The sequence below is a fragment of the Helianthus annuus genome, chromosome 3, assembly GCF_002127325.2.
Source record: "Helianthus annuus cultivar XRQ/B chromosome 3, HanXRQr2.0-SUNRISE, whole genome shotgun sequence".
Classification (NCBI taxonomy): Eukaryota; Viridiplantae; Streptophyta; class Magnoliopsida; order Asterales; family Asteraceae; genus Helianthus; species Helianthus annuus.
This window is the reverse complement of record NC_035435.2, coordinates 164,166,189-164,191,052: the sequence shown is the minus strand read 5'-3', so window position 1 is coordinate 164,191,052 and position 24,864 is coordinate 164,166,189. Positions and strand designations below refer to the sequence as shown.

At 34.6% G+C, this 24,864-nt stretch overlaps 1 protein-coding gene across 1 annotated transcript; it reads left to right on the top strand.

Annotated features, from left to right (window-relative positions):
• LOC110932362 (cytochrome P450 87A3) lies at positions 1-24,864 on the top strand. Its single transcript, XM_022175704.2, has 9 exons — positions 1-253; positions 14,948-15,269; positions 15,349-15,498; positions 15,660-15,911; positions 15,993-16,082; positions 21,665-21,743; positions 21,832-21,938; positions 22,033-22,160; positions 24,631-24,864. The coding sequence occupies exons 1-9, from the start codon at positions 54-56 to the stop codon at positions 24,824-24,826; spliced, it is 1,524 nt and encodes a 507-aa protein (XP_022031396.2). The 5' UTR covers positions 1-53; the 3' UTR covers positions 24,827-24,864.

Here is a 24,864-nt window from a genome sequence, read left to right as displayed (position 1 = left end):
ATCCTACCTTCTTTCAATTCCATAGTTTTTTTTTTCTTTTTTGCACATCACAAATGCTGCCTGTTGGTGTATACATTGCAGCTTTGTTTGTAGTAAGCATTACCCATTGGGTTTACAGATGGAGGAACCCTAAATGCAATGGGAACCTTCCTCCTGGTTCTATGGGTTGGCCGCTACTCGGTGAAACTCTACAGCTCATCGCTCCAACACAAACGTTGGATACTCCTTCTTTCATCACGAACAGAATAAAAAGGTGAATGGTTTATTCTTTTAGTGGCGGTAAAATAATAAGGTTTATAAGATGCAGTTTTAATTTATATATAGTACACATTTAAATTTAAATGAGTAACACTACTACAAAAAAAGGTATTTGCTACGGCCAAATTTGTAGCAAATCCATAGCAAACACCCATTTTGCTATGGATTTGCTACAGATTTGGTCCGTAGCTACAAGTCTCGTCGCGAATTTATTTGCTATGGATTTTAGCTACGGAATGATATGTCGCGACGATTTTAGCTACAAAAAGGGACGTTGCTAATTTAGCTAGGAATTTTGCTACGAAGATGTTTGCTACAGATTTTGCTACAAATTTTTGGCTACCAAATTTCAGCTACGGAATTTTGCTACAAGTTTTTAGCTACGGAATTTTGTTGCTACGAATTTGGCTACAAATGTTACGACGATCTAGTTATGAAAATTTACTACAGCTTTTGCTACCAAGTTTGTTACTTCTTTGGTATCATTTTTTGCTACAAGTTTAACTACGGATTTTGGCATGTTGTTGCTACATGTTTTTGTCAAGTTTTTGCTACAGATTATAGCGGAAATTCTCTGAAAAAACCTTTTTTGTATTATTTTATGTTTTTTTATTTACACTTTATACTCGGACTTCAATATATATAAAGTATCATACCAAAGAGAAATGTTATAGGAAATGAAATAAAATATAACTTATCGAAACATAATAAAGAAGCAAATCATCCAAAAGCAATACCATAAACTTCAACATATCATAAGTAAGTTTTGAGAGGGGTTTGTGACAACAGTAGAAGTCTTCCAATCATTTTAATGTATAGCCTTGCAATCTCTTCAATTTTCTCCATCATAGCATGTTTCTCTGTTTTATGACATTTCAACTCTAGTATTTGTTTCTTCAATGTCTGAACCTGTAATTAGCAAAGCAGCCCCACACTTATAACACATTTATTCCAAATACATAAGGCCACTATTAGAAAATGCACCTATCTTGACACGCGAACAATGACACGCGCATATTTTATGACATTCAAAAGCGTATGTCAAGAAAAAAATGTCATGGTTTACAAAATTTAATAAATCTATGACATTCTTTTTTGTGTGTCATGTTTTTAGCGTCATAAAAAAACAAGATTCATCTTGACACGCAAACAATGACACACACTCATTTTATGACATTCCAAAGTGCCTGTCAAAAAAAAATGTCATGGTTTTACAAAATTCAATATATTTATGACACACTTTTTTGTGTGTCATCCTTTTAGCGTTATAAAAAAAACAAGATCTATCTTGACACGCGAATAATGACACACGCTTATTTTATGACATTTAAATCCGTGTCAAGAAAAAAAATGTCAAGGTTGTACAAAATTTAATAACTTTATAAAACTGCTTTTGTGTGTCATCTTGTTAGCGTCATAAAAAACATTACATAAACATAAGGGTTAATTTCCTATAGCAATTATTGTTTATGTAATATGGAAATCACGGTTAATCTCCAATAGCAAATGATGGGAAAAATTTGAGAACTGTTAAAGAGAAAATTATACGGACATATGAAAAGTGATATATATCTAACATATTAATTAAAAATTATATTAGCAATGTCTCGTTTAGGTTCATGAGTTGGGTTGAACTCGGGCTAGTTTACTTAACGAGTTTGTTTTTAGTCCAAGCTCGTCACAGTTAGGCTCGTCATAGTGGTTTTGGGTAGGGGTGTTCAAAAACATCCGAATTCGAATTATCCGAAAATCCGAACCCGGATATCCGAAAATTCGGATTCGGATTCGGATAGTAATTTTGAAAATTTTCGGATATCCGATATCCGAAATATTTTCTTTTTTTTTATTTAAATATATATGTAAATAAATCAATACCCTACGGGTTCCATTTGAAAGCTATACAATTCTCAGTTGCTCACTTTGACACTTTTCACTTTGCCGCCCACCTCACGAGTTCACCAAGGGTTATCATCGAACATCGATTCCAAGTGGCGACTGAACATCAATCGGTTGTATATCAAAGGGTTACATCCTGATTTGTTCCGATCTTTGGATCAAAAGGTTCCGTTCAAAGCCGTTTTATTTTGTTCGACTTTTCTTACACTTGTTTGTGATTTTGTCTTTCAATCGACTGATTGCATACTCTGTTCTTCAATTTTCTAAGCATAAACCTCAGTTCTTTAATTTCCTAAGAATAATACATACATTAATACTATATTTAAATCTACTTTAATAGCCTCTGTTATTATTTTCAAACCATAATCTTGTGTTTATTTGTTTCTGAACATATTATTGATCATTTGTTGAATTGAAAAAAATGGATATTGTTTTAAACTTTGAATATTTTGTTTTAGAATTGTGGATATCCGTTTTATTATCCGAATCCGTATCTGAAAATTCGGATATCCGAAATTTTCGGATATCCGATATTCGGATATCCGAATTTTCGGATATCCGAATTTTCGGATATCCGGTTTTGAACACCCCTAGTTTTGGGATATGGCCATGTCATTTGGTGTTGGTTGTGGAAGGTACCCTATCGACAAGGCGATGTTCTCGCCAATCTCTCATGATTTCCCATCCCACCCGCATCTTCCACTACTACAAAATGAGGCTAATGCAAGTTTTTATATGCAACCTTTTTCAAATGTGTTGCATTTGACTATAATGCAACTTCGCTCAATATAAATGTTTCATTAAAATATCTAATACAACATTGTTCATAAAAAGTTTGGAGAATCTTATTAAAATTGCAACTTTTTTCTTGAAAGGTTGCATATTTTATTGAAATTTGCAACTTTTATAAGAAAACTTGCATTATTAAAACTTAGATGGAACTCTAGTGTTAAAAGGTTGCGGCGTCATTCAAAGAAAACAACCAAAATATAAAACTTTTGATTTGTAAATAACTAAAAAACTTCTGTTATTATTTTAGTGTTATTTGATGCTTAAATAATAGTTTTTTGTGTAAAATAAATTGTCGACAGATCTCACGAAGAAAAAACTTTTAAATACTTTTAGAAAAATAACAAAAAGCAAATATGTTTAACAAAATCATGCACGTTATGTTCTTTAGCCCTAACTAAGTTATTTTTAATTGTTAAGTGAAGGATAAACTAGTCTTTTTACTTTTTTATTCCGAAAACCATTTTAATTTTAATAACTAAAACAAAATAGAATCTTATATATATATATATATATATATATATATATATATATATATATATATATATATATAGGATAATGCTAGATAAAAAACCCTAAAATTCTTAGAAAACTCTGGAAACCCAAATGGGAAGCCATTTTTACCCAACCTCCCGACATTTTTTTTTTTTTTGAAAAAAATTACACATGTAATATACATGTTTTAGAGTGTTTTGGGCCAAAAAAAACAAAAAAGCGCCGAAGGGATTTCTTTAAAAAAAATAAACAAATTTCAGCTCCTAACACGTGTTAAGCAAAAAAGACATAATTTCGCTGAAAATTGCTGAAACTTGTTTTTTTTTTTTTTTTAAATATCCCTTCGGCGCTTTTTTGATTTTTTTGGCCCAAAAGTCTTAAAAACATGTATATTACATGTGTTATTTTTTTCAAAAAAAAAAAATGTCGGGAGCTTGGGTTTTCTCGGGTTTTTTATATATATAGGGTTTTCTATCTAGCCCTACCCTATATATATATATATATATATATATATATATACAAAGACACTCTCTCTTTAAAACACACTCTCTCCAGCACCACTACCTGGCACCACCACTCTCACACCAGCACCACCCCAACACAACCCCCATACCACCATCGTAGGACCCCCCCCCCCCCACAATAGCACCGCACCACCCAACACCACCCCCACAACAGCATCGCACCACCTTTAACCACCCACACACCTCAAATCTGTTTTTGCTAAACGGGATCGAGGTCAACCACTAGCTCAGTCGCATCTCAGGCCACGACGGCCAACAGTTACGGCGGTGGTGATGGTTTCACGGTGACCCTGTGTTGCTACAGTGGTGGCGATGGCCCCAACAGTTACGGCGACCAACGTATGGCTTTGATTTCGCTGTTGATACTTTAGAAGGAGTTGTTTCCAAATTTATTGAAATTACATACAATCTGCTGAATGTTATCATACCATCATGACCGTCGTAAATCAAACAAGAGGCCCATAAGAATTAATTAGTAACAGATGTTGACTCATGAGGCTGAATTTGCTATAAGAGGTCTGAAGGGGTATGGTCCCAAATCTCGCACCAACATGGTCGCGAGTGACCATTACCCTTAACAAATACTCCCACCGACAAGAACTTATCTGCGTCCGTGCGGGCATGCACGAACGCAGCAGTCGAATCTAATATGTCAAGTGATGAAAAGACTTACCTTGTGTATGAAAATGGGTGTTGCACATAGCGATGCGGCTTAGCACCTCGACCTGTGAACATTTTCGTCACGACAAGGGATATAGAAAGAGCAGTTACCAAGTATGGTGATGCGACTCTGCACCGCATCCCATAAACGTCTACGTCAAGCCAAGGGACGCGGAAACAACCGTGGTTACGCAGGCAGCGATGCGGCCTAGCACCACATCCTACTGACGATGCAAGTGGGACTAACACCTTGACTCAGGTGGCCAAAACAGCAAGTGGCACTGCTAACAACCATCTGTCAACCCATACGTAAACGACACTGGCGCACAGACTGACACCACCGTAGGACGTGGCATCACCTCCGTGACCGACAAGCCTGACACACCTGCAAGGGGCTGCGCGTTGTCAATCTAGCCACTCAATTACCCTCCTTCACTCTTCGGCTATATATAGCCATCCCGGATCAGGTTTGAGGTATCGCTTATCAAACTCTCTCACTACTACTACTACTATCACACACTTTGCTCTCATGCAAATTACTGATTCTCATGCCGGAGAGTGGTAACAAGGAGCACCACCCACCCCATCCTCCTTGTTACGAGTCATGGTTTGCTTTCCTTGTGCATGAGACAGATCAGCGGACGATCCAGCCACCGATCATCAGAAAGAAGGGATTAACCTTACTTGACGAGACCAGTGAATTAACCTCTCTTGGTTAACCACTGTTTCATCAAGGTCCAATAAGATGTAAGCTGTTCCATGGTGAAATTGTTAGGGTTTGTGTTTTTTTAACTTATCACCAGACGACCCGTCATCGCCACTCATTCCTTGTCGCTTCCATTCTCCCTTTAGCCCTGTGAAGTTATTACTTTTTTTCTCCCATCAACTTTGCTTCAATCACATTTAGGGTGTGTGTTTAAGGGTGTATATCATCACTACAAGAAAAGTGATCATTAAAGACTAAATTATTACTTTATTAGAGACTAATATATCAGTCTCAAATATGTAACATCTAGGACTGATTAATCAGTTACTAACAACATTAGAGACTGATTTCTACGTGGCATAATTTAGTGAGCTAAATTAGGTGACATTAAATTATTTTTATAGTTTATTTAGTTTTATACTAATAGTTTTTATATAGAGCTCGTAACTTATTACTTTTTGTTTTGAACGGCTTGTAACTTATTACTTATATAACGGTTTAGGAGGTTATCATTATATTTTTATTATTTCATTAACATATAAGACCGTGGGGTATGGTGGGGCTTGGGTTGGGTTGAGTTTGGGTTGGGGCATTTGTTGACACGTGGAATGAGAGCCCCCCCCCCCCTCCACCCTCCACCGGCTGGTGACGTGTCCGCGGGGTATGGCTGGGCGTGGGTTGGGCTTGGGTTGGGTGCACCGCGTGGCAGATTATTAAAAAAAATTACAAAAAAATTATAAAATTCACACAACATTTAAAAAAAATCTACAACTTCATTAAAATTTTAAAAATTACATAATCCTAAAAATTACATAATTTCTAAAAATTACAAAATAAAAAACCTAGAGCGTTAGATAAATTTCAAAAAGGGCGATCTTGTCGAACGCTCTTCGCTCCTTGCCTCGAAACTCTATGTTTGCCACCGCCACCCGATCCTCGTGGCTTAACTCGCCGCTCGGAACGGCATCGTAGTAAGCCTTGAAACGATCGAGCTTGGGCCGTAGCTCGCGCCATTTGTGTTGGCACGCGTTGAGGTTGTGGCGGTCGTTACCGACGTTATGTCGGTAGGTTGCGAATGCTTCCGGCCAATATTTTGTTTGGCCCGGTTGTCGGCCCTTCATAGCGTCAACGACGCTTGTGACAAGAGCCAATTCTTCTTCGTGAGTCCAAGATGCCATGTGGGTGAGCGGGTTCGAGAGAAGTGGGTAGCCGGTGGGGTAACAGGTTCGTGGGATGGGGGGACCAGTGGGTTGGGGGTTACATTTTATAGGGGCTGTTGGGACCCCCGGGTGGCGGTTTGGTTTTCCCCCAAACGGTTTGAATTTAAAATTCAAACTTTTGAAATGGCCGCTATGACATGGCGGGGTGAGCGAATGGGAGGCAGTCAGCTAGGTTTGTCAAGACTGCCCCACGCCTGGTTTGAAAGCCAAGCCCCAAGGGCCACGCCCCAACCCAAGCCCACCCGGGGTGGTGAATTAGACGTTTTCCCCCACCCACGCCCCAACCCAAGCCCCATACCCCATGGCCTAAATCTAAATATTAGCTATTTTATTTTATTTTTATTGGTTAAAAGTTTAAAGAAAAGTATACCCTTAAAAAAATTTCCCGCCCACTTTTCCTCAAGTGAAAAAATCAAAACTTTTATCTCCCTCCGGCTCCCACCCTCTTTAACCTACATAGGCTCAAAAAAGATTTTTCAGTGGCGCCCAAATTCTCTCACAACAAATTTCTTCAAAATCAATCAATTTTGCTTCAATTATTCAGATTTTTCATCAGGTAATTCTCAATTCTAGAATTTTCTTGTTTTCCCAACATTTAAATATCTTCTTAACATTGAATCGACTGATATGTTGTGTATTATATGTTTATAAATAGCATCTGTTGCGATTTACACCGCGATCTGTCTGCCCAGACTTATGGTGACAAAAATTGCCAAGATTTCATCTTTTTTAATACAATTTTGTGGGATTTAAGGCTTGAAGTTTAACCAGGTATTTGTATTAATTGTTGTGAAATTTTTAAATATAAACTCTATTTTGTGATTTTCTTTGTGCTTTTGAATTTTTATTAGGTGAATTTTTATGGTGAATTGTTTGAAATGTGGGTTCTAAACTTCTAATTGCATCCCAGCCGACACTGTTAATTTTACCAATTTAGTTACTGTTTTACTGTTTTTGATAGTGATATAGTTAATCATGATTAACCTACTTTTGATTTTAATAAAGTTGTAAACTTGATGTTTCTCTATAGATTTATGGCTCATTTTTGTGATATTTGTTAAAGGACATCTTGGATTACTTGCATATGCTTCATGAACTTTAATTGTTTATTTTTAAAAATATGTTAGTACATCTTTTACTAGTTTGCTAGGGGGATTTGATTAGGGGTGCAAACGAGACAAGCTCGTCTTACTTTTGAGAGCTCGAGCTCGAACGAATATCGGTTTGAATTATGGATGTGCATTCGGTACGGGTCCCGATACGGGTATCGGTACCCATTTTCTCGCTTTTTGGTACCGGTACTTTCGTAAGTACCGGTACCCATTTAATGCGTAAGTAATACAAAATTATCATAATGGATGATAAAAGAGTTGGAATATATTTTGATATAGTGCATGTTTGGGGTTCCTTATTTTGAAGAAAAAAGTCCTTTTACATGCCCAAAAGTCCTTTTTTTGGGTGTTTGTCTTTCCTTTTTTAGCCCAAAAGTCCTTTTCCAAAGGCAAAAGTCATGTTTTTCTAACTTTTTGTTTCCAAAAGGACTTTTCCAAAAGTTGAAAATAAGTTAAGCCAAACATGCCCATAATTTTAATTTTTTATAGGGCAATGGCCGTGTATGCTTCACGAAGTGATGCCAACATAAGGGTTAAACTCATCCGGATTAACGCTAGGGTAAGAACTTAATCCCTTATTTAAATTGTGGCGGTAACGACATTGTAAATATTGAATCCCTTTAGTTTAAACTTAAGTCGCAATGGTTTCACATTTCTTGATATTTTTAATTGTGTAGTGTCCACGTCAACCAGGAGGTACTGAATGCGGCTACTATGTGATGAAGTTCATGAAGGAGATAACTTACGAAGGAGTTGAAATACTTGAAAGTAATAATGTAAGTTTAGGCATATTTTAGTCTGTTTATTAGAGAAAATATGTACTTATATATCCAAACAAATGCTTAAATTCATATATTAGGATTAAATTCTGATTTTAAGCTTTATTTTATTTAATTGTTGTCTCAGGTTCGGAAAGAAGTAGAGGAATACTCGGCTGCGGATATGGATGGCATTCGCGAAGATTGGTCGACTTATGCGGTTACCTCTATTTTTTAGTGACAAATCGTAATTTTAGGTGTTGACGATGTATTGACAGACAATTTTTTTTGTTAACGTTAAAATATTTGTAGTATACTTGACAAAATATTATGTAACGGATTGTTTTGGTATATATATATATATATATATATATATATATATGTGTGTGTGTGTGTGTATTTGTTTTATGAAAAAGATTTATTGTTTTTGTTATTATATATGTATCCAGTGCAAATTAGTAATTTTATAAAAAAATTTATACAATTAAAAGCATGACACGCGTAAAGGAATGTCATACTTATGTGTCATAAATGCTTGTCATGAACGTGTGTCATTAAAAAGTGTCATAAAATAAAATATGAGTGTCATGAATGTGTGTCATTAAAAGTTGTCATAAAATAAGTGTCATGAATGTGTGTCATGAATGCGTATCATTAAATGTGTGTCATGAATGCGTGTCATTAAATGTGTGTCATAAAAACATGACACACAAATGCATGTCATGTTAATTTTATGACTCCTCAATCAACGACTCGCATTTGCGTGTCATAAAGACCCTTTTATGACACGCAATGCATGTCAAGGAAGGTGTTTTTTCTAGTAGTGGGCCCTGGTGTAAATTATTCTTTCAAATAAACATTTAAAGAATACCTCTTTGTTATGTGTCGGATTCGGATTTGTTGAGGTCATTTCAAATTATTCTAAATAAGCACAACCCATGTTTTACCTTCAAATGATATGAACTTGCAGTATCATCTCTTAACTACTAAAAATTGTTCCATAACTAAAGTGATTCCAAAGGATGCATATCTCTGCAAAAATATAGCTGGACTAGAAAAAAGCGTGTACGTGAGTTAATGAAAGCGAAAAGTTGAAGCTTAAAGTAAAGACACCTGATGATTAATCAAAAAGCCATTCTTGATTCTAAACTTCATAGCAGCCTCTCAATGAAATGTTAACTAATCTATAGAATTAATAGCCCATTCTTCCCTCGTGAGTCTGCAAAATGGTTACAAAACTGATATACACATTAGCATAGTAGAGTATTTAACATATGCACCTCAAATCAAGATTTTATCAAACAACTATGTGAGAAATAAACTTTTTTTAACAAACGATAATCAAAATGTTACAATGACTCCCAAATGGAATATGTATTTCACTCAAACATTTTATCAAACAACTAATGTGCATCCACATAAATATCATGTAAAGCATATATATGAGACAATACAATACCAAGATTTAAAATAGTAATAAAAAAACTATGAAATTGCAACCCAAAAAGAATAATTACGTGAGAATGAATGATCTTTACACACGTTTTGATCAAAATCAGAAGCTGCTTGTTGGTAATTGGTGAAGTTCAACAAAATCGAATGGAGTTGCAGGAGATACGAATCAGAGTGATGGTTTTTGTGAACATGATGAGGGTTGAGGGAGGTTTAAATCTAAAGATTCAGAACGTGGATTTGTGGGAGGACTGGAGGAAGGGATTGCGTGGGGAGATTAGGAGCGCCAAATTGGGGGCGGCAAATTAGAATTATGAAATTTTCACTTTTCATTTTTCTAGGAGTTGGTTATAAAAAACATAAAATTTATATAATATACGTATAATAAGAAGCCAATGTAAGTATAAGAATAATTCTTCTGGTTGGTTCTTGAAAGATGCTTTGTTGTACAGGTCATTTAGTTATAATAAGATTATTAATTTGATTTATTAGGGGTGGGGGTGGTCACTAGTGATAGAATTCCATCACTCATAAGCACCCAATCAAGTTCCTCCATGTCATCAACCATTTTTCCATTACTCACAATCTTTTTTGGTGGCAATGGTCATCACTTGCCACCACACCCAACAATTTCCCCCCAACCAACAATTACCCTCACAAAAAAAACCCATCACGCCATGAAGAAAATAACGAAATTTGAATTCGTGGAATTTATCACGCGTGGACTTTTAGGTGGCGGTGGAAGTAATGTTTTTTCCACGCGTTATTTTTCCCCATCACGCTGGAATAACGTGATGCCCCCAGTCCCCTTGTAGATATTTATAATTAGAGTTGTAGACAAGTCGAGCCGAGCCAAACTCGAGTTATAATGATTTCGAGATTTTTTTTAACTCTTGAGCTCAGCTCATGAATAGTTTTTCCAAGCTCGAGCTACGCTCGTTTATTATTTTCAAACTCATTAATATGCGTTTCTAATTACTTTTTATATATTATTTTATTATTTTTATCATAGCTCTTATGTATAATAATAAATATAATATAAACGTATTAAGGGGGTGTTTGTGATTGTTTATTTTCGTGACTTATTAGTTTATTGACTTTTCGAAAAGTTAAAAAGTGTTTGGCATTGTGAGTATATGTGACGGGAAAAGTCAATAAGTTACTCAATTATAACTTATTGACTTTTCCAAAAAGTTATAAGGACTTTCTAAACTCAATCGCAAACACCCCTAAATAAAAATTATATAAATAATAGGTTTTCTTAGACTTACGAGCCAACTCAAGCTCGATTACTGAAGCACGGACTTTAGCTTCTTTATATAATAAATAATAATAAATAAGGGGTCTTAATGAGTCCCACACTTAGGTTTTTCACTGTGGAATGACGCCCAAACCACGTGGAGGGGAGGCCGGCATGGTTGGGCGTCACACACTGCCGGGCGCGACGTTGACGAGGGCACCTCCGACAACAAGAAAATGAAGTATATGGACATCACTCACATGATCAGTGGGGGCCATAGGCAACCGCGTAAGGCGGCAAGGAGGGGGCAAGACGACGACTAGCGTGATGAACAAGTCGTCTTCCCCCGAGTTCGAGGCGGACCGCGGGACAGGCGCGCCGTCGTAATCACCGCCTGCTTAGCCCATTACTGCGCCGAGCATCTATTTATAGACCTGGGCAGTACCTCCAACATCATATACGAACATTATTTCAACCAGTTCGACAAGGGGGACAAGGATCGGTTGCAACCGGTGGACTACCCTTTGGTCGGGTTTGTAGGGGAAACAGTGTTCCCCCTCGGCCAAATTACATTTCTGGTGCGCCTAACAGACGGCAAGAACACGCGAACGGAGGAGGTCAATTTTATGGTCCTCCCCCACAGCTCCAGGTATGACGTGCTTCTTGGCAGAGAAGCACAGGGCGACTTCAACATGATCACGTCGACTCCCCACTCAGCGATCGGTTTTCCAATCGAAACGGGGATCGCGATTATCTATGCTCGCCGCAAAGTCATGTCTACGGACGAACTACGTCCGACTAAAGTGGCAAGGCTGGCCCCCAACACGAAACCAGATAAATGGGTACTTAACGCAAAGTACCCCGACCAAACGGTCACCTTGGGTCACGCCTTGTCGAATAATGTGAAAGCGCACCTGAAGTAGTTGCTCTTCATGAACAAAGATATATTCGCTTGGACTCCTGCAGATATGACATGAGTCCCACGCGACATAGGGCAGCATTACTTGAATACCTTACCAAGTATGAAGCCTGTGGTCCAGGCAAGACGCAATCTAGGACACACAAAGAATAGCGCAATGAAGAGCAGGTCAAGGAACTGCTCGCCGCAGGGATTATGCAGGAAGTAAAATACCAAACCTGGTTGGCAAACCCGGTTATGGTAGTAAAAGCAAGCGGGGGATGGCGCATGTGTGTCGGTTACAAAGACCATATCAAGGCCTGCCCCAAGAATTGCTACTCACTTCCAGAGATCGACGAAAAAGTCGACAATCTCACACCATTCCGATGGAAGTGCTTCCTCGACTGCTATAAAGGGTACCATAATCAGGTACAAATGGCTTAGAGGACGAGGATAAAACGGCTTTTCGCATACCTATAGGAAACTTCTGCTACATGAAGATGTCGTTTGGGTTGCGCAATGTGGGCGCAACATATCAAAAATTGATGGACGACACGTTTGGTGAACAAATCAGCAAAAGTATCGAAATTTACATGGACGACCTCGTCCTCATGAGCATGGAAGAGGACACCATGCTCCAAGATATTGAGAGGACATTCCAAACTCTGCAAAGCATTAATATGAAGCTCAACACGGGCAAATGCTTGTTTGGAATGGAAGAAGGATGTAGGATCGATGTTGTGACCCAAACGAGTCGTTTAGAGGAGTTTTAATCTATTTCAGAGGCGGAAACTAAGAAATAGACATAGAAACAGCTTGCAAATCACTTAAAACAGCTTTCTGATTGATATAACAACAATGACAATCACTGGAAAAACCGGCAGCACTTCAGTATCCAAATCAAGAACTCATACAACTATATCCAACTGATTTCGCTCGAATGGTATTTATAGAGCATGTGATTCCGCTTGAAAGTGACACTTTGCATTTCAAGCGGAATTAGATGATGTTGATTTCGCTTGAAACAATCACTAGTCATTTCAAGCGGAATCAGCTCATTCAAGCGGAATCAGCCTAAATCACACTAAAATCTTCTATTTTCTCGAACAACGTGCCTTGATCTAACATATCTAGTACAAGACTCGATACAAGACGAAGTCGACAGATGTATGCACCAACAAAGGAAAATTCCTTGGATTCATCGTCACAAAAGATGAGTTCAAGGTCAACGTGTGTCTTATAGTCTATGACCCAATTACTAGTCTAAGACTGTAATTAGACCTTTCAAGAGCCGTAAAGAGTTACCATTGTTGACCTTACTATTCGTGCCCAAATCAGGTCAACTTGGTCAAATAGCACCTTTTACAAATCGTGAAGGTCAGATGACTTGGGACATTAAGGTCCGTACCCCAATTTTAAAAACCTATTAAATAGAAACCTTAATACAAACCTTGAGAATCCAAAAGGGTTATGGTTTACAGTCCGTAAAGGACAAGAAGTCAGAATACAAGTTTGATTGAACCAAAATATATAAAAATAATGTTTAAAAATGAATAACGACAAGTTTTTTATACTACGTCCATGGACTGCTAGATGGAAAAAGATAAGATTTTGGACGAAAGTGATTAAATCACGGGGAAAAAAATGATGGCTTACTCTATATATCTTGTCAGTTTGCAACAAATTTTCTACTAATGTTATTTACTAAATTGATTTTGTTATTTTTAAATATTTACTTTTAAGATTGTGATATGGGTTTTGCTACGGATAGTTCTAATGATTTTGCAACACATTTTGCAACAAATTTTATTTATTACTTTTTAAGTTTTTGTTTTCTCAACTTTGCTACAGATTTTACCATGAGTTTTATCAATTATTTTTCAATACTCATATTCTTGATTTTTGCTATGGTGTTCGTTACGGGTTTTAAAGAATTTTCTTTTGAATATTTATTTTGTCAAATTTGCTACGGATTTTACTACTGATGTTATTATTTTGTTTATAAATATATTTTTCTTTTTTTGCTACGAAGTTGCTACCAATTTTTCAATGTTTGGTTTTAGATATTTTCCCTAGATTTTGCTATTATTTTTTAAATAATTATATGCCCAACTTTGCTACAAATTTTGTTACGGGTTTTATTTAACTTTTTAGTGAATATCTAAATATTTATTTTCATGGTTTTTGCTACCGATTTTGCTAGGTTAATTTTTTTATTTGTTTTATTAGGTTTGCTACGGATGTTGCTACAAGATTTTCTACGTTTGGTTTTAGATATTTATTTTTCGAGATTTTGTTACTAATTTTGCCTAGAATTTTATTTAATAATTATTTAAAATACTTATACTTTGTTACAAATTTTGCTATGGGTTTTATTTAACTTTTTTTAGTTAATTTCTATATATTTATTTTCATGGTTTTGCTACGGATTTTGCTATGATATATTTTTTTTTATATTTATTTCCTCAGTTTTGCTACGAATTTTGCTACGGATTTCATTTGCGACGAAATATTCGTAGCAAAATGGTAGCAAAATGTGTTCGTAGCTAATCCGTAGCTATTTCGTAGCAAAATTTGCGACCGATTTTTTCTATAGCAAAACTTCATAGCAAATGCCTTTTTTTGTAGTAGTGTAAGCTGGACAGACGGGTCATCCCACAAAACATTACTTTAAGCTAAATAATAAACCCTAATAAATAAAACATAAATTTCTTCTTTAAACCTTATAATGCGTTTGCTAAATAATAGTCCAAGTTTTTTTTTTCACAAATGAGGTTTTATGCACTTTAAATACACCACGTGCAACCTTTAGTATAAAAAGTTAATCATAAAGGGGTTTCAACTGATTGCTACCTCCGTGTTTGTTATGTATGATATGTACGTTTCAAGGCTTCAAATCATTAGCTTGTTAATCATTTACAATCATTTATATATGCTAGATACGGGTCTATATATCGAACAAGTTTGCTTGGTGCGCGGGTTATAATATCAACTGATTCAGAACTTACTAATATGATATTGCAACAAGATGGCCAATCCTTTAAAGGGTGGTATCCACCGAGCATTAAAAGGTTATTAGGGAGTGTAGGTATAGCTTTAATAGAGGGAAGCTTGAGTAAGCATCTCAAGAGCATGATGCGCACTGTAGTCGGTCCCCAAAGCCTTAAAAAAGCATTTTCCGAAATTGAAAGTGTTGCAACAACAAACATGGAGAAGTGGGCTAGCCAAGAATCAGTGGAATTGAAAACTGCAGTTGCAGATGTAAGTACTTGTTTTCTTGTGACAAGTCAGTCGCTATTAACGCATGCGTGTTTATGATATTATTTTGGTGTTTAATCAGATGATATTTGAGTACATGGGGAAGAAATTGATAAGTTATGATCCGGAGAAGTCGTCTGAGAATTTAAGAGAGAACTTTGACTCTTTTATACAAGGAGCAGTTTCACTCCCTTTGAGGATACCTGGAACTGCTTATTACAAATGTCTACAGGTTGACAAATAATTTTGATCCATATGCATACTTATTCTATCAATCTCCACCAGTTTAACCCAATAAATGGGTCTAATTGGTTTTACTTATCACTCGAAATAAATATATATATATATATATATATATATAACTAAAATTACATCCTTAATTTATCTAATAAGGGAAAAAAGAAGGTAATGATGATGCTCAAGAACATGCTAGAAGCAAGGCAGGCTAAGCCGAATAAGGTCCATAATGATTTTTTTGATTATGTTCTTGAAGAACTCAAGCAAAATGATACAATCCTTACAGAAGAAATGTCTTTGGAATTGGTATTTGGGCTATTGATTGTTAACTTTGAAACAATTTCCCAAGCGATAACAGTGGCAATCAAGTTTCTAACTGAAAATCCTCAGGCGTTGAAGGAACTAACGGTATGTAAAGAATATAAAACCCTAAAAGAATTTCACTCATTTAACATGCATGCTTGTTATTTTATGTCCTTATGTGCGCAGGAAGAACACAGAAAAATCTTAGATAACCGAGAAAACACGAAGGCTGGACTTACATGGGAAGAGTATAAGTCGATGACATTCACTTTTCAGGTGTATTAATTATCCTTAGTTATTATAATTAGAAATAGAAGTAGAAATTAATACATGATGGACTTGTTGGATGATGGGTTAGGTCTTGCTTATTCATAAATGCTTTTTTCTGTTCATTCTTTAACTTTTTATAAATTATTTCATTTATAAATAGAAATAATGGATTTTAATATTGGCCCTTGGCCGGCAATGATCCTAACTTCAAAAATTCCAACTGGTGGTCCCATCTTTTCACATATTGCCCTTCAATGGACACTGACTAACAGAACGCTAACGTTGTTAGTCTCCGGTTGCCGGAAAATGTTTTTGGCCGGAAAACTCAACATTTTCGTCTCAAACATCTTTGTAACCTTATTACGTACCTTTAGTAACCTTTTCTTGTAAAAAGCCCCAATTATTAAGGTCGCCGGAAAAAACTCATTTTTCGCCGGAAAACTCCTTTTTTGGCCGGAAAACTCAACTTTTTAACCAGAAAACTCAAAGGTTTCATCACAAACTTGTTTGTAACCATAGATCGGACCTTTATGAACCCTTTTCCGACCAAAAACGTTTTTCAGGCAACCGAAGACTAACGGCGTTAGTGTTCTGTTAGTCAGGGTCCATTGAAGGCCAATATGTGAAAAGATGGGACTGCCAGTGAGAATTTTTAAAGTTGGAACTGTTGCCGGCCAACGTACAATAGTTGAGATTATTAAAATCCGTTATTCCTTATAAATATGATTATAAAAGCTACAAAATCACAATCAGTACTCAAATTTTTAAATAATGCAGTCTATGTGCTAAAAAGATAGGGAAACTTTTTATTGGCTCGTTTAACCCAATAATCATAAACATAACCCAGATTGACTCACTCATACATAAAAGGATGATATATATATATATATATAGGGGAAGGATCCACTGAAAAGTGGATTTTGCCTAAGTAGCCTAAGAAGGATTGTGATGATGACATGTGGCACTCCTAATAAGTTGGAATGAAGGGCTTTTTGTTCCTTATAAATAGAAGTGAAAATGATATGTGACAACCCTTTTGTTTTTTAAAATTACAACAAAAAAAATCTATTAAAAAAATATAGCACAAAAAATCTAGTACAAAAAAATATAGCACAAAAAATGTAGTACAAAAACTATAACACGAAAAATGTAGTACAAAATATAGCACGAAAAAATTTAGCAAAAAAATGTAGTACAAAAAAATCCAACACAAAAAATTGAGAAAAAAAAAATTTAAGACAAAAAATTCAGCACAAAAATATAGTACAAAAATCCAGCACAAATAAATGTTATACAACATAGAAATACAACACATTTTAGTGGGTTCTTTTAGTTTTCATATTTTATATAGCAATATGGTACTCAAATTAAAGATAAAAAGACGCTTGATTTTACGGTGAAATTTTTATGAAAAAATAATGTCTTACTAAAAAATTATGAACGTTTAAAAACGGGGGTGGAATATGCATGTTCCTTGCATGTGAAGAGAGAAAGTCCATAAATAAGATCTTCCCAAGATACTCTTCTACTCCTCCTTTCTCCTACACTTTCATCTTAACCATTGATTTAAAAAATGAATGGTTAAGATTTCTTCTCATCCTACTTAGGCAAAATAAACTTTTTATTTGATCTTACCCCTATACACTAGTATATTTCATCATCAAATCCTGGCCATTGACTTACACACGTGTATGGCCAGGATTAGTTCGCTCAGTTCGCAAATACACTAGTATTTACTCTTGAACCTAATCCTATATATATAGGATCAAGATCAAGGGAAAACCTTCTGAGTTGTGAGAACTCAGAGAACCCGGCCTTTCCGTGCGAGTTTTGCCCCCATTTTTTCACACTCCTAAATTAAAATTTTAGAAAATACTACCGTAAAAAAATAAAAAGAAATCGAAGTGGTTTGGCTCCTTACAAAAGTTGTAAAAAGCTAATAACATAAATATGACATCACTTTTTACAGCATTTACGGCTACCGTAAATAAGGGGGTGGAGGAGTTGACTTTTTTTAGATTTTTGGTAAGAAAAAATTTTGAAAAAACCTTTCGTAAGGTCGAGTTCTCTAAGTTCTCACAACTCGTATAAGTTTTCATTTTACCCTATATATATATATATATATATAGAGAGAGAGAGAGAGAGAGAGAATTCAATTCAACCACCATGAGTTGTGAGAACCGTGAGAACTCCTACTTCCCAAACGTAGATAAATATGTTATAAACACATCCTTAAAATGAAAAAACAAAAAAAATTGTCGAGTCGGTAGTTACGCCTAATGTAAAATTTATTTATGGCGATACAAACTTTTTTACATCACTAATAATTTTTTTTATATCAGATGTAAATAATTGTATGCGACATTTTTTTATTTTTTATTTATTCGCTAGATCAAGTTATTTTTTTAAGATTTTTGAGAAAACTTTTGAAAGGCCTAGTTCTATTGGTTCTCACAACTTAAGGTGGTTCTCATTTTACCCTTTCTTAGTATAAGTATATATCTATATATATATATATAGGATGGGGCTCTAGAGTAAACATTAGTTTATTTGTGAACTAAGTGAATAAATCCTGTCCATTGGTTCACATCATCAAATCGTAAAATACCATTGATTTACACAAATAGACCTAACTCTCTCTCTCTCTCTCTCTCTCTCTCTATATATATATATATATATATATATATATATATATATATATATATATATATATATATATATATATAGGGAACCGCTAAAATGAGAACCATCTTGAGTTGTAAGAACCGTGAGAACTACACCGTACGGGACGAGGTGGACCAAAATTTTTTTTCATAAACGTAGATGCGTGTATTATAAACACATTTGTAAAAAAAATTCAAAAAAAAAATGTCGTGTGTGTAATTTTGAGCACCACAAGTTTGTGTTTACGTGTACCGTAAATCAAACCGGAAAATTTACGGTACCTGTAAACACAAACTTGTGGTGCTCAAAACTACACACACGACATTTTTTTTTATTTTTTTTACAAATGTGTTTATAATACAAGCATCTACGTTTATGAAAAAAAAAAAAAATTGGTCCACCTCGCCCCGGATTATATATATATATATATATATATATATATATATATATATAGAGGACCGCTAAAATGAAAACCACCTCCAGTTGTAAGAACCACGAGAACCACATGGACAAGATTAAAAGTAGTTAAATTAATATTAAATAGATTTTTTCTTATTATTTCTTTAATATTTTAATCCAAAAGGGTATATAAGTAAAGTTGCTTTTTTGTCTTTTTATATATATTATTTTTAATTATCTTTTTTTGTCCTATTCATTAATTACCTTTTGTCTTAATTTATTTTTTTATTAAGAAATAGATTTTTTTGTTAAATAATTTTTTGAAATCAGATTTTTATGATAATTTTTTTTTAAGATTTGTTTAAAAAAACGTTTTGAAGAGCCGTTTTTTTCGCCCGGTTTTTACGTTAACGTTATTTACGTTAACGTTATTTACGTTAACGTTATTTACATTTTACGCGCCGTTTTTTTACGTTTTACACGCCGGTTTTTTACGTTAACGTTTTTTTACGTTTTACGCGTCGGTTTTTTACGCGCCCGGTTTTTTTTACGTTAACGTTTTTTTAGGTTAACGTTTTTTTACGTTAACGTTTTTTTTACGTTTTACGCGCCCGGTTTTTACGTTAACTTTTTTAACGCTGTTTTTACGTTAACGTTATTTACGTTTTACGCGCCGGTTTTTTACGTTAACGTTTTTTTACGTTAACGTTTTTTTACGTTTTACGCGCCGGTTTTTTACGTTAACATTTTTTACATTTTTACGTTTTACGCGCTGGTTTTTTACGTTTTACTAAAAAAATTACGATTTACGTTTTACCTAAAACTTTTTACGATTTACGAAAAACTTTTTACGTTTTACGTAAAACTTTTTACGTTTTACGTTTTACGTTAAAAAGTTTATGGTTTAATATTTTTTTTTACAAAAACTTTTTTACGCATCACGAACGCCCCCAGAAAACGCAAACTCGGTAGGTGTCTCAGATAGATTGTTATCGTCATCGACTAGGGAAAAAATAAAAAATCAACATCATCAAAACAAAGTGTATCTCGAAAAAGAACGGGGTTTGGCTCATATTTTCCGATAATCAAAAAGGCTGCAAAGTGGGGTTGCAGGTTCAAAAAACCTACCCTCCACCATCGTTGCTGCGCCATCGTCATCAAAATCTAGGTTTTCTTTTTTGCATCATCGCCACCCAAATCCACAGATCAGAACCCACCAGAAAATCAAAAACACATGCCAAAAAATCAGCAGAAAATCAAAAAATCTTTAGAAAAGCAAAGAACATAGTTTACTGATCAATAAATCATACAGATCAAACCACTCACACAGTCACCACCTCCAACACCACCGCCGCTAACACCGTCCGGCCACCCCCAAAACCGCCACCACCTCTACCCACCACCCAATCACCAGAACCACCTCTACCCACCACTCAAAACAAAGATTCAAACAACAAAAACAGAGACAAAGGTTCATCATAGACGTCTTTGTTTTGAACACAACAGGGGGAATAAAAGGCTTAAATTCTTACCAATTTAGTAAAGAACACCCATCATTTTTAGTTAAAAACACCCAATCATCTCACTGGCATCGGCTGTCATCGACTGTGGTGACCGTCGATCATCTCAAGTCATCGACCTTGGTGACCGCCTTCACTCATGAATCAAAACCTGCACCCCCCACCACCGTTCATCTCATCGTCATCGCCCCTGGTGACCGCCGCCCCCTTCTTCTTCCCTTCATCATATATATATATATTAGGTACATTTGTGAATAACCCCCTCGATAGTGAACTGTGTGAACTAATCCTAGCCCTTGATTATCAATACACAAGTGTAAATCAATGGCCAGGATTTAATTAGGATTTGATGATGAAAATGTATTAGTGTATTTTACGATTTGATGATGTAAATCAATGGCTAGGATTTGTTCACTCAGTTCACAAATACACCAGTGTTCACTCTAAAACCCCACCATATATATATATATATATATATATATATATATATATATATATATATATATATATATATATACACACACACACACACATATAAGGGAAAGTTAACGTACAATATTCATTAACGTGCGATGTGTATGATACAAAATCACGCATGTTTTAAAAATCAAACTCTAATCACACATGAACAAAACCACATACTCACGCATGAACAAATTAGAAAATCATTCATGGGGTAAACCCCTAATCACGAATGCTACATTTTGTTCATGCGTGATTATGATTGAATTTTATAACATGTGTAATTTAATAGCATACGTATTGAACGTTAAGAACTATTGTATTTAAAACTTTCTATATATATATAGGGGAAGGTTCAAATGAAAACCACTAGTTATTGTGAAAACTCGAAAACTAATTAAAAAAGCCAAAAAAAACATACCATTTTTTTTTTTTGCATAATAATTTTCGCTACTTTTAGAGTGATATAGACAACCTTACCTCTACCCCATAGAAATAGAGAGGCTGCTTCCAATAAAATCCCACTAACTAAATAACATACAGGTTATAAATGAAACATTAAGGCTGGGTGGCATAGCTACAATAATATTCAGGGAAGCAGTAAAAGATATCAAGTATAAAGGTAAATACTAAATATCCACCAACATATCCCAGCTAAGTTTCTAAGATCCATAGGTGTACTGATATAAAAAATGGCTAAATTAATGCAGACTACACTATCCCAGCTGGTTGGGTGGTAGCGGTATGTCCCCCGGTTGTCCATTTAGATCCTGTCAACTATAAGGATCCACTTAACTTCAATCCGTGGAGATGGGAGGTAACCTTTGTATACAATTCACAGGCAATAATAAATAAATAAATGGTAATAATCTTCCTGTGAATTCTTAAACTGTAATACAACTTTCAAGCAGGGGATCGAGTTGAAAGGCGCGTCAAAGTCTTTTATGGCTTTTGGAGGAGGCTTGAGGTATTGTACTGGAGCAGATTTCGCTAAATTTCAAATGGCTATCTTTCTTCATTGCCTGGTGACCAAATATCGGTAATGACTTGTAAAATATATAAAGAGAGAGAGTGTGTGTAAAATACAATTAGGGTTAACGTACGCTGCGTATGACCGGTAAATATAACGTGCGTAATTTTGTTGTATAACATGTGTGTTATTGTTCGTTTCAATTAGCCTGAGATTGATCGATTGTTTGATCAATTTCGTCCAATTCGTTTCAATTTTCTTTTCGTTTCAGTTCAAATTGGCCATTGTTCGGTCAATTTAATCTAATTGGATTCAAATTCATCGTTGATTTTGAAAAGTTTCATCAAAATGACGACTCGAAATCAAACCGTAGAACAGAGGATGAAGGAACATGACCAAGCTTTGATTCAGACCGTAGAACAGAGGATGCAGGAACATGACCAAGATTTGATTCGATTGTAGTCAGCGGTCAGTAACCACTACTAGAAAAGTGGTTATTTTGCTACCAAATTTTCCTACGCAAAAAAATGTGTCACAAATTCTAACACATGTACTACGCATTTCCTACAGAAACAAAAGCCTAGATTTTTTTTGCCCAATTTGCTACGCAATAGCTACAGAAATACTAATTCTAAGTATTGCGTCAGAAATGCGTAGCAACTTGCTACGCACTTACGACGGATGAATTATATTTGTATTTGATTTATACTTAAACATTTAAGTATTGCGTCAGTAACAATGGTATCAGACCGTAGAACAGGGGATGCGATTTTTGAACTGGGACTTAGGGCATGCGAGATTATAGATATATAACGTGCGTGATTAATGCTTTCAACATGCCTGATTAAGGTTTTTGAGTTTTATAACGTGCGTACTTATATATCGTGCCGGTCACACGTTAAGATCTATTGTACGTTAACCTTCCTCTCTCTCTCTCTCTCTCTCTCTCTCTCTCTCTCTATATATATATATATATATATATATATATATATATATATGGTAGGGTTCATGCGAGAACCACCTTTATTGCGAGAACCAATGTGAACACAATAAAAAAAAACAACTACACCACCAAAAACCTAAAAAACACAAAAAAAAAAAAAAACTTCTTATATTTTTGTGGTAAAATCGCTAATTTTAGTAGTCAAAAAAATTTAAAATAACGAAAAGTATCGATTTTACCATAAAAAATATTAAAAAAAAATTGTGTGTTTTTTAGATTTTCTTATGTATTTTTGGTTGTGTTCACATTGATTATCGCGGTTCTCGCAATAAAGGATGGTTCCTAAATAATTCTTCTCCTATATATATATATATATATATATATATATATATATATATATATATATATATATTGCGAAAACCGCGAGAAACAACGTGAACACAACCAAAAATACCTAAAAATAGCTAAAAAAACACACAAAAATTTTTTTAATATTTTTTAGAAAAAAATCGCTACTTTTAGTAGACAAAAAAATTTTTTTAATTTGTTTTATTTTTTTTAAATTTATTTTTTTTTTAAATTTGCTACTAAAAGTAGTGATCTTAACTTAAAAAATATTAAAAAAGAAAAATTTGTGTGTTTTTTTAATTTCTTTAGGTTTTTTGGGGGTTTAGTTTTTAGCATTTTAGTATTTGGGGGGGGGGTTAGTTTTTTTAGCTATTTTAGGTCGTGTTCACATTGGTTCTCGCAATAAAGGTGGTTCTCGCGTGAACCTTACCCTTTATATATATAGAGGAAGGTTAACGTATATTACGGCTTAACGTACAACACGTACGACAGGTAATTACGCACGCTCATTTTAAAATCACGCACGTTATAACTTAAAAATCCAAAATCACGCATGTTGAAACATAATAATCACGCATATTGAAAACATTAATCACGCATGTTATAGAACAAATCACGCACGTTGTTGTACGTGAAGTACGTTAAGCCGTAATGCACGATATACTTATATATATATATATATATATATATATATATATATATATATATAGGGGATGGTTCAAATGAAAACCACTTTTAACGCGAAAACTCGAAAACTAACTAAAAAAAGCCTAAAAAACACACAAAAAATTTTTTTTTTTTTTTTTCAATTTTTTTAATAAAAATCGCTAGTTTTTATATATAAAAAAAACTTTTTTTCAAAAAAAAAAAAAAAAAAAAAAATTTGTGTAGTGCACATGTGTAATAATACACATGTGTAGTACACAGACACATGTGCAGTATTACACATGTGCACTACACAAAAAAATTTTTTTTTTTTTTTTTTTGAAATTTTTTTTTTTAATAAAAAAACCTGCGAAAATTTGATTGAAAAAAAAAATTTAAAAAAAAAAATTTTTTTGCATGTTTTTTTGGCTTTTTTTAATTAGTTTTCGAGTTTTCGCGTTAACTAGTGGTTTTCATTTGAACCTTCCCCTATATATATATATATATATATATATATATATATATATATATATATATATATATATATCAGCGTGCAAGGGATAGAATTATAAAAATAAACTGGGTTTTTCCTTTTCAATTCAGGTGGAAACTAATCAAAGGAGGAGATATTGTACGGACTCCAACTGTACAATTCCCTAATGGGTTTCATGTTCAGATCTTTGAGAAAGAGAATAAGATCCAACATCTGAATCAGTTATGTTTAATTATCAGCTTTTACTTTAATATAAAAAATAAGGATTGTTTCATCAGTGTTTGTAATTCATGTATCTCTGTATAAGGACTTTGTTGTTACATAATATAATATATAATATAAGA

What these genes read in the sequence shown, in the direction of transcription:
- LOC110932362 (XM_022175704.2), top strand. Translation starts at nt 54, where the DNA reads ATGCTGCCTGTTGGTGTATACATTGCAGCTTTGTTTGTAGTAAGCATT. An exon ending in CGATGACATTCACTTTTCAG is followed by an intron (nt 16,083 to 21,664) that starts GTGTATTAATTA and finishes AATAACATACAG; the next exon opens with GTTATAAATGAAACATTAAG. An exon ending in AAAAGATATCAAGTATAAAG is followed by an intron (nt 21,744 to 21,831) that starts GTAAATACTAAA and finishes AAATTAATGCAG; the next exon opens with ACTACACTATCCCAGCTGGT.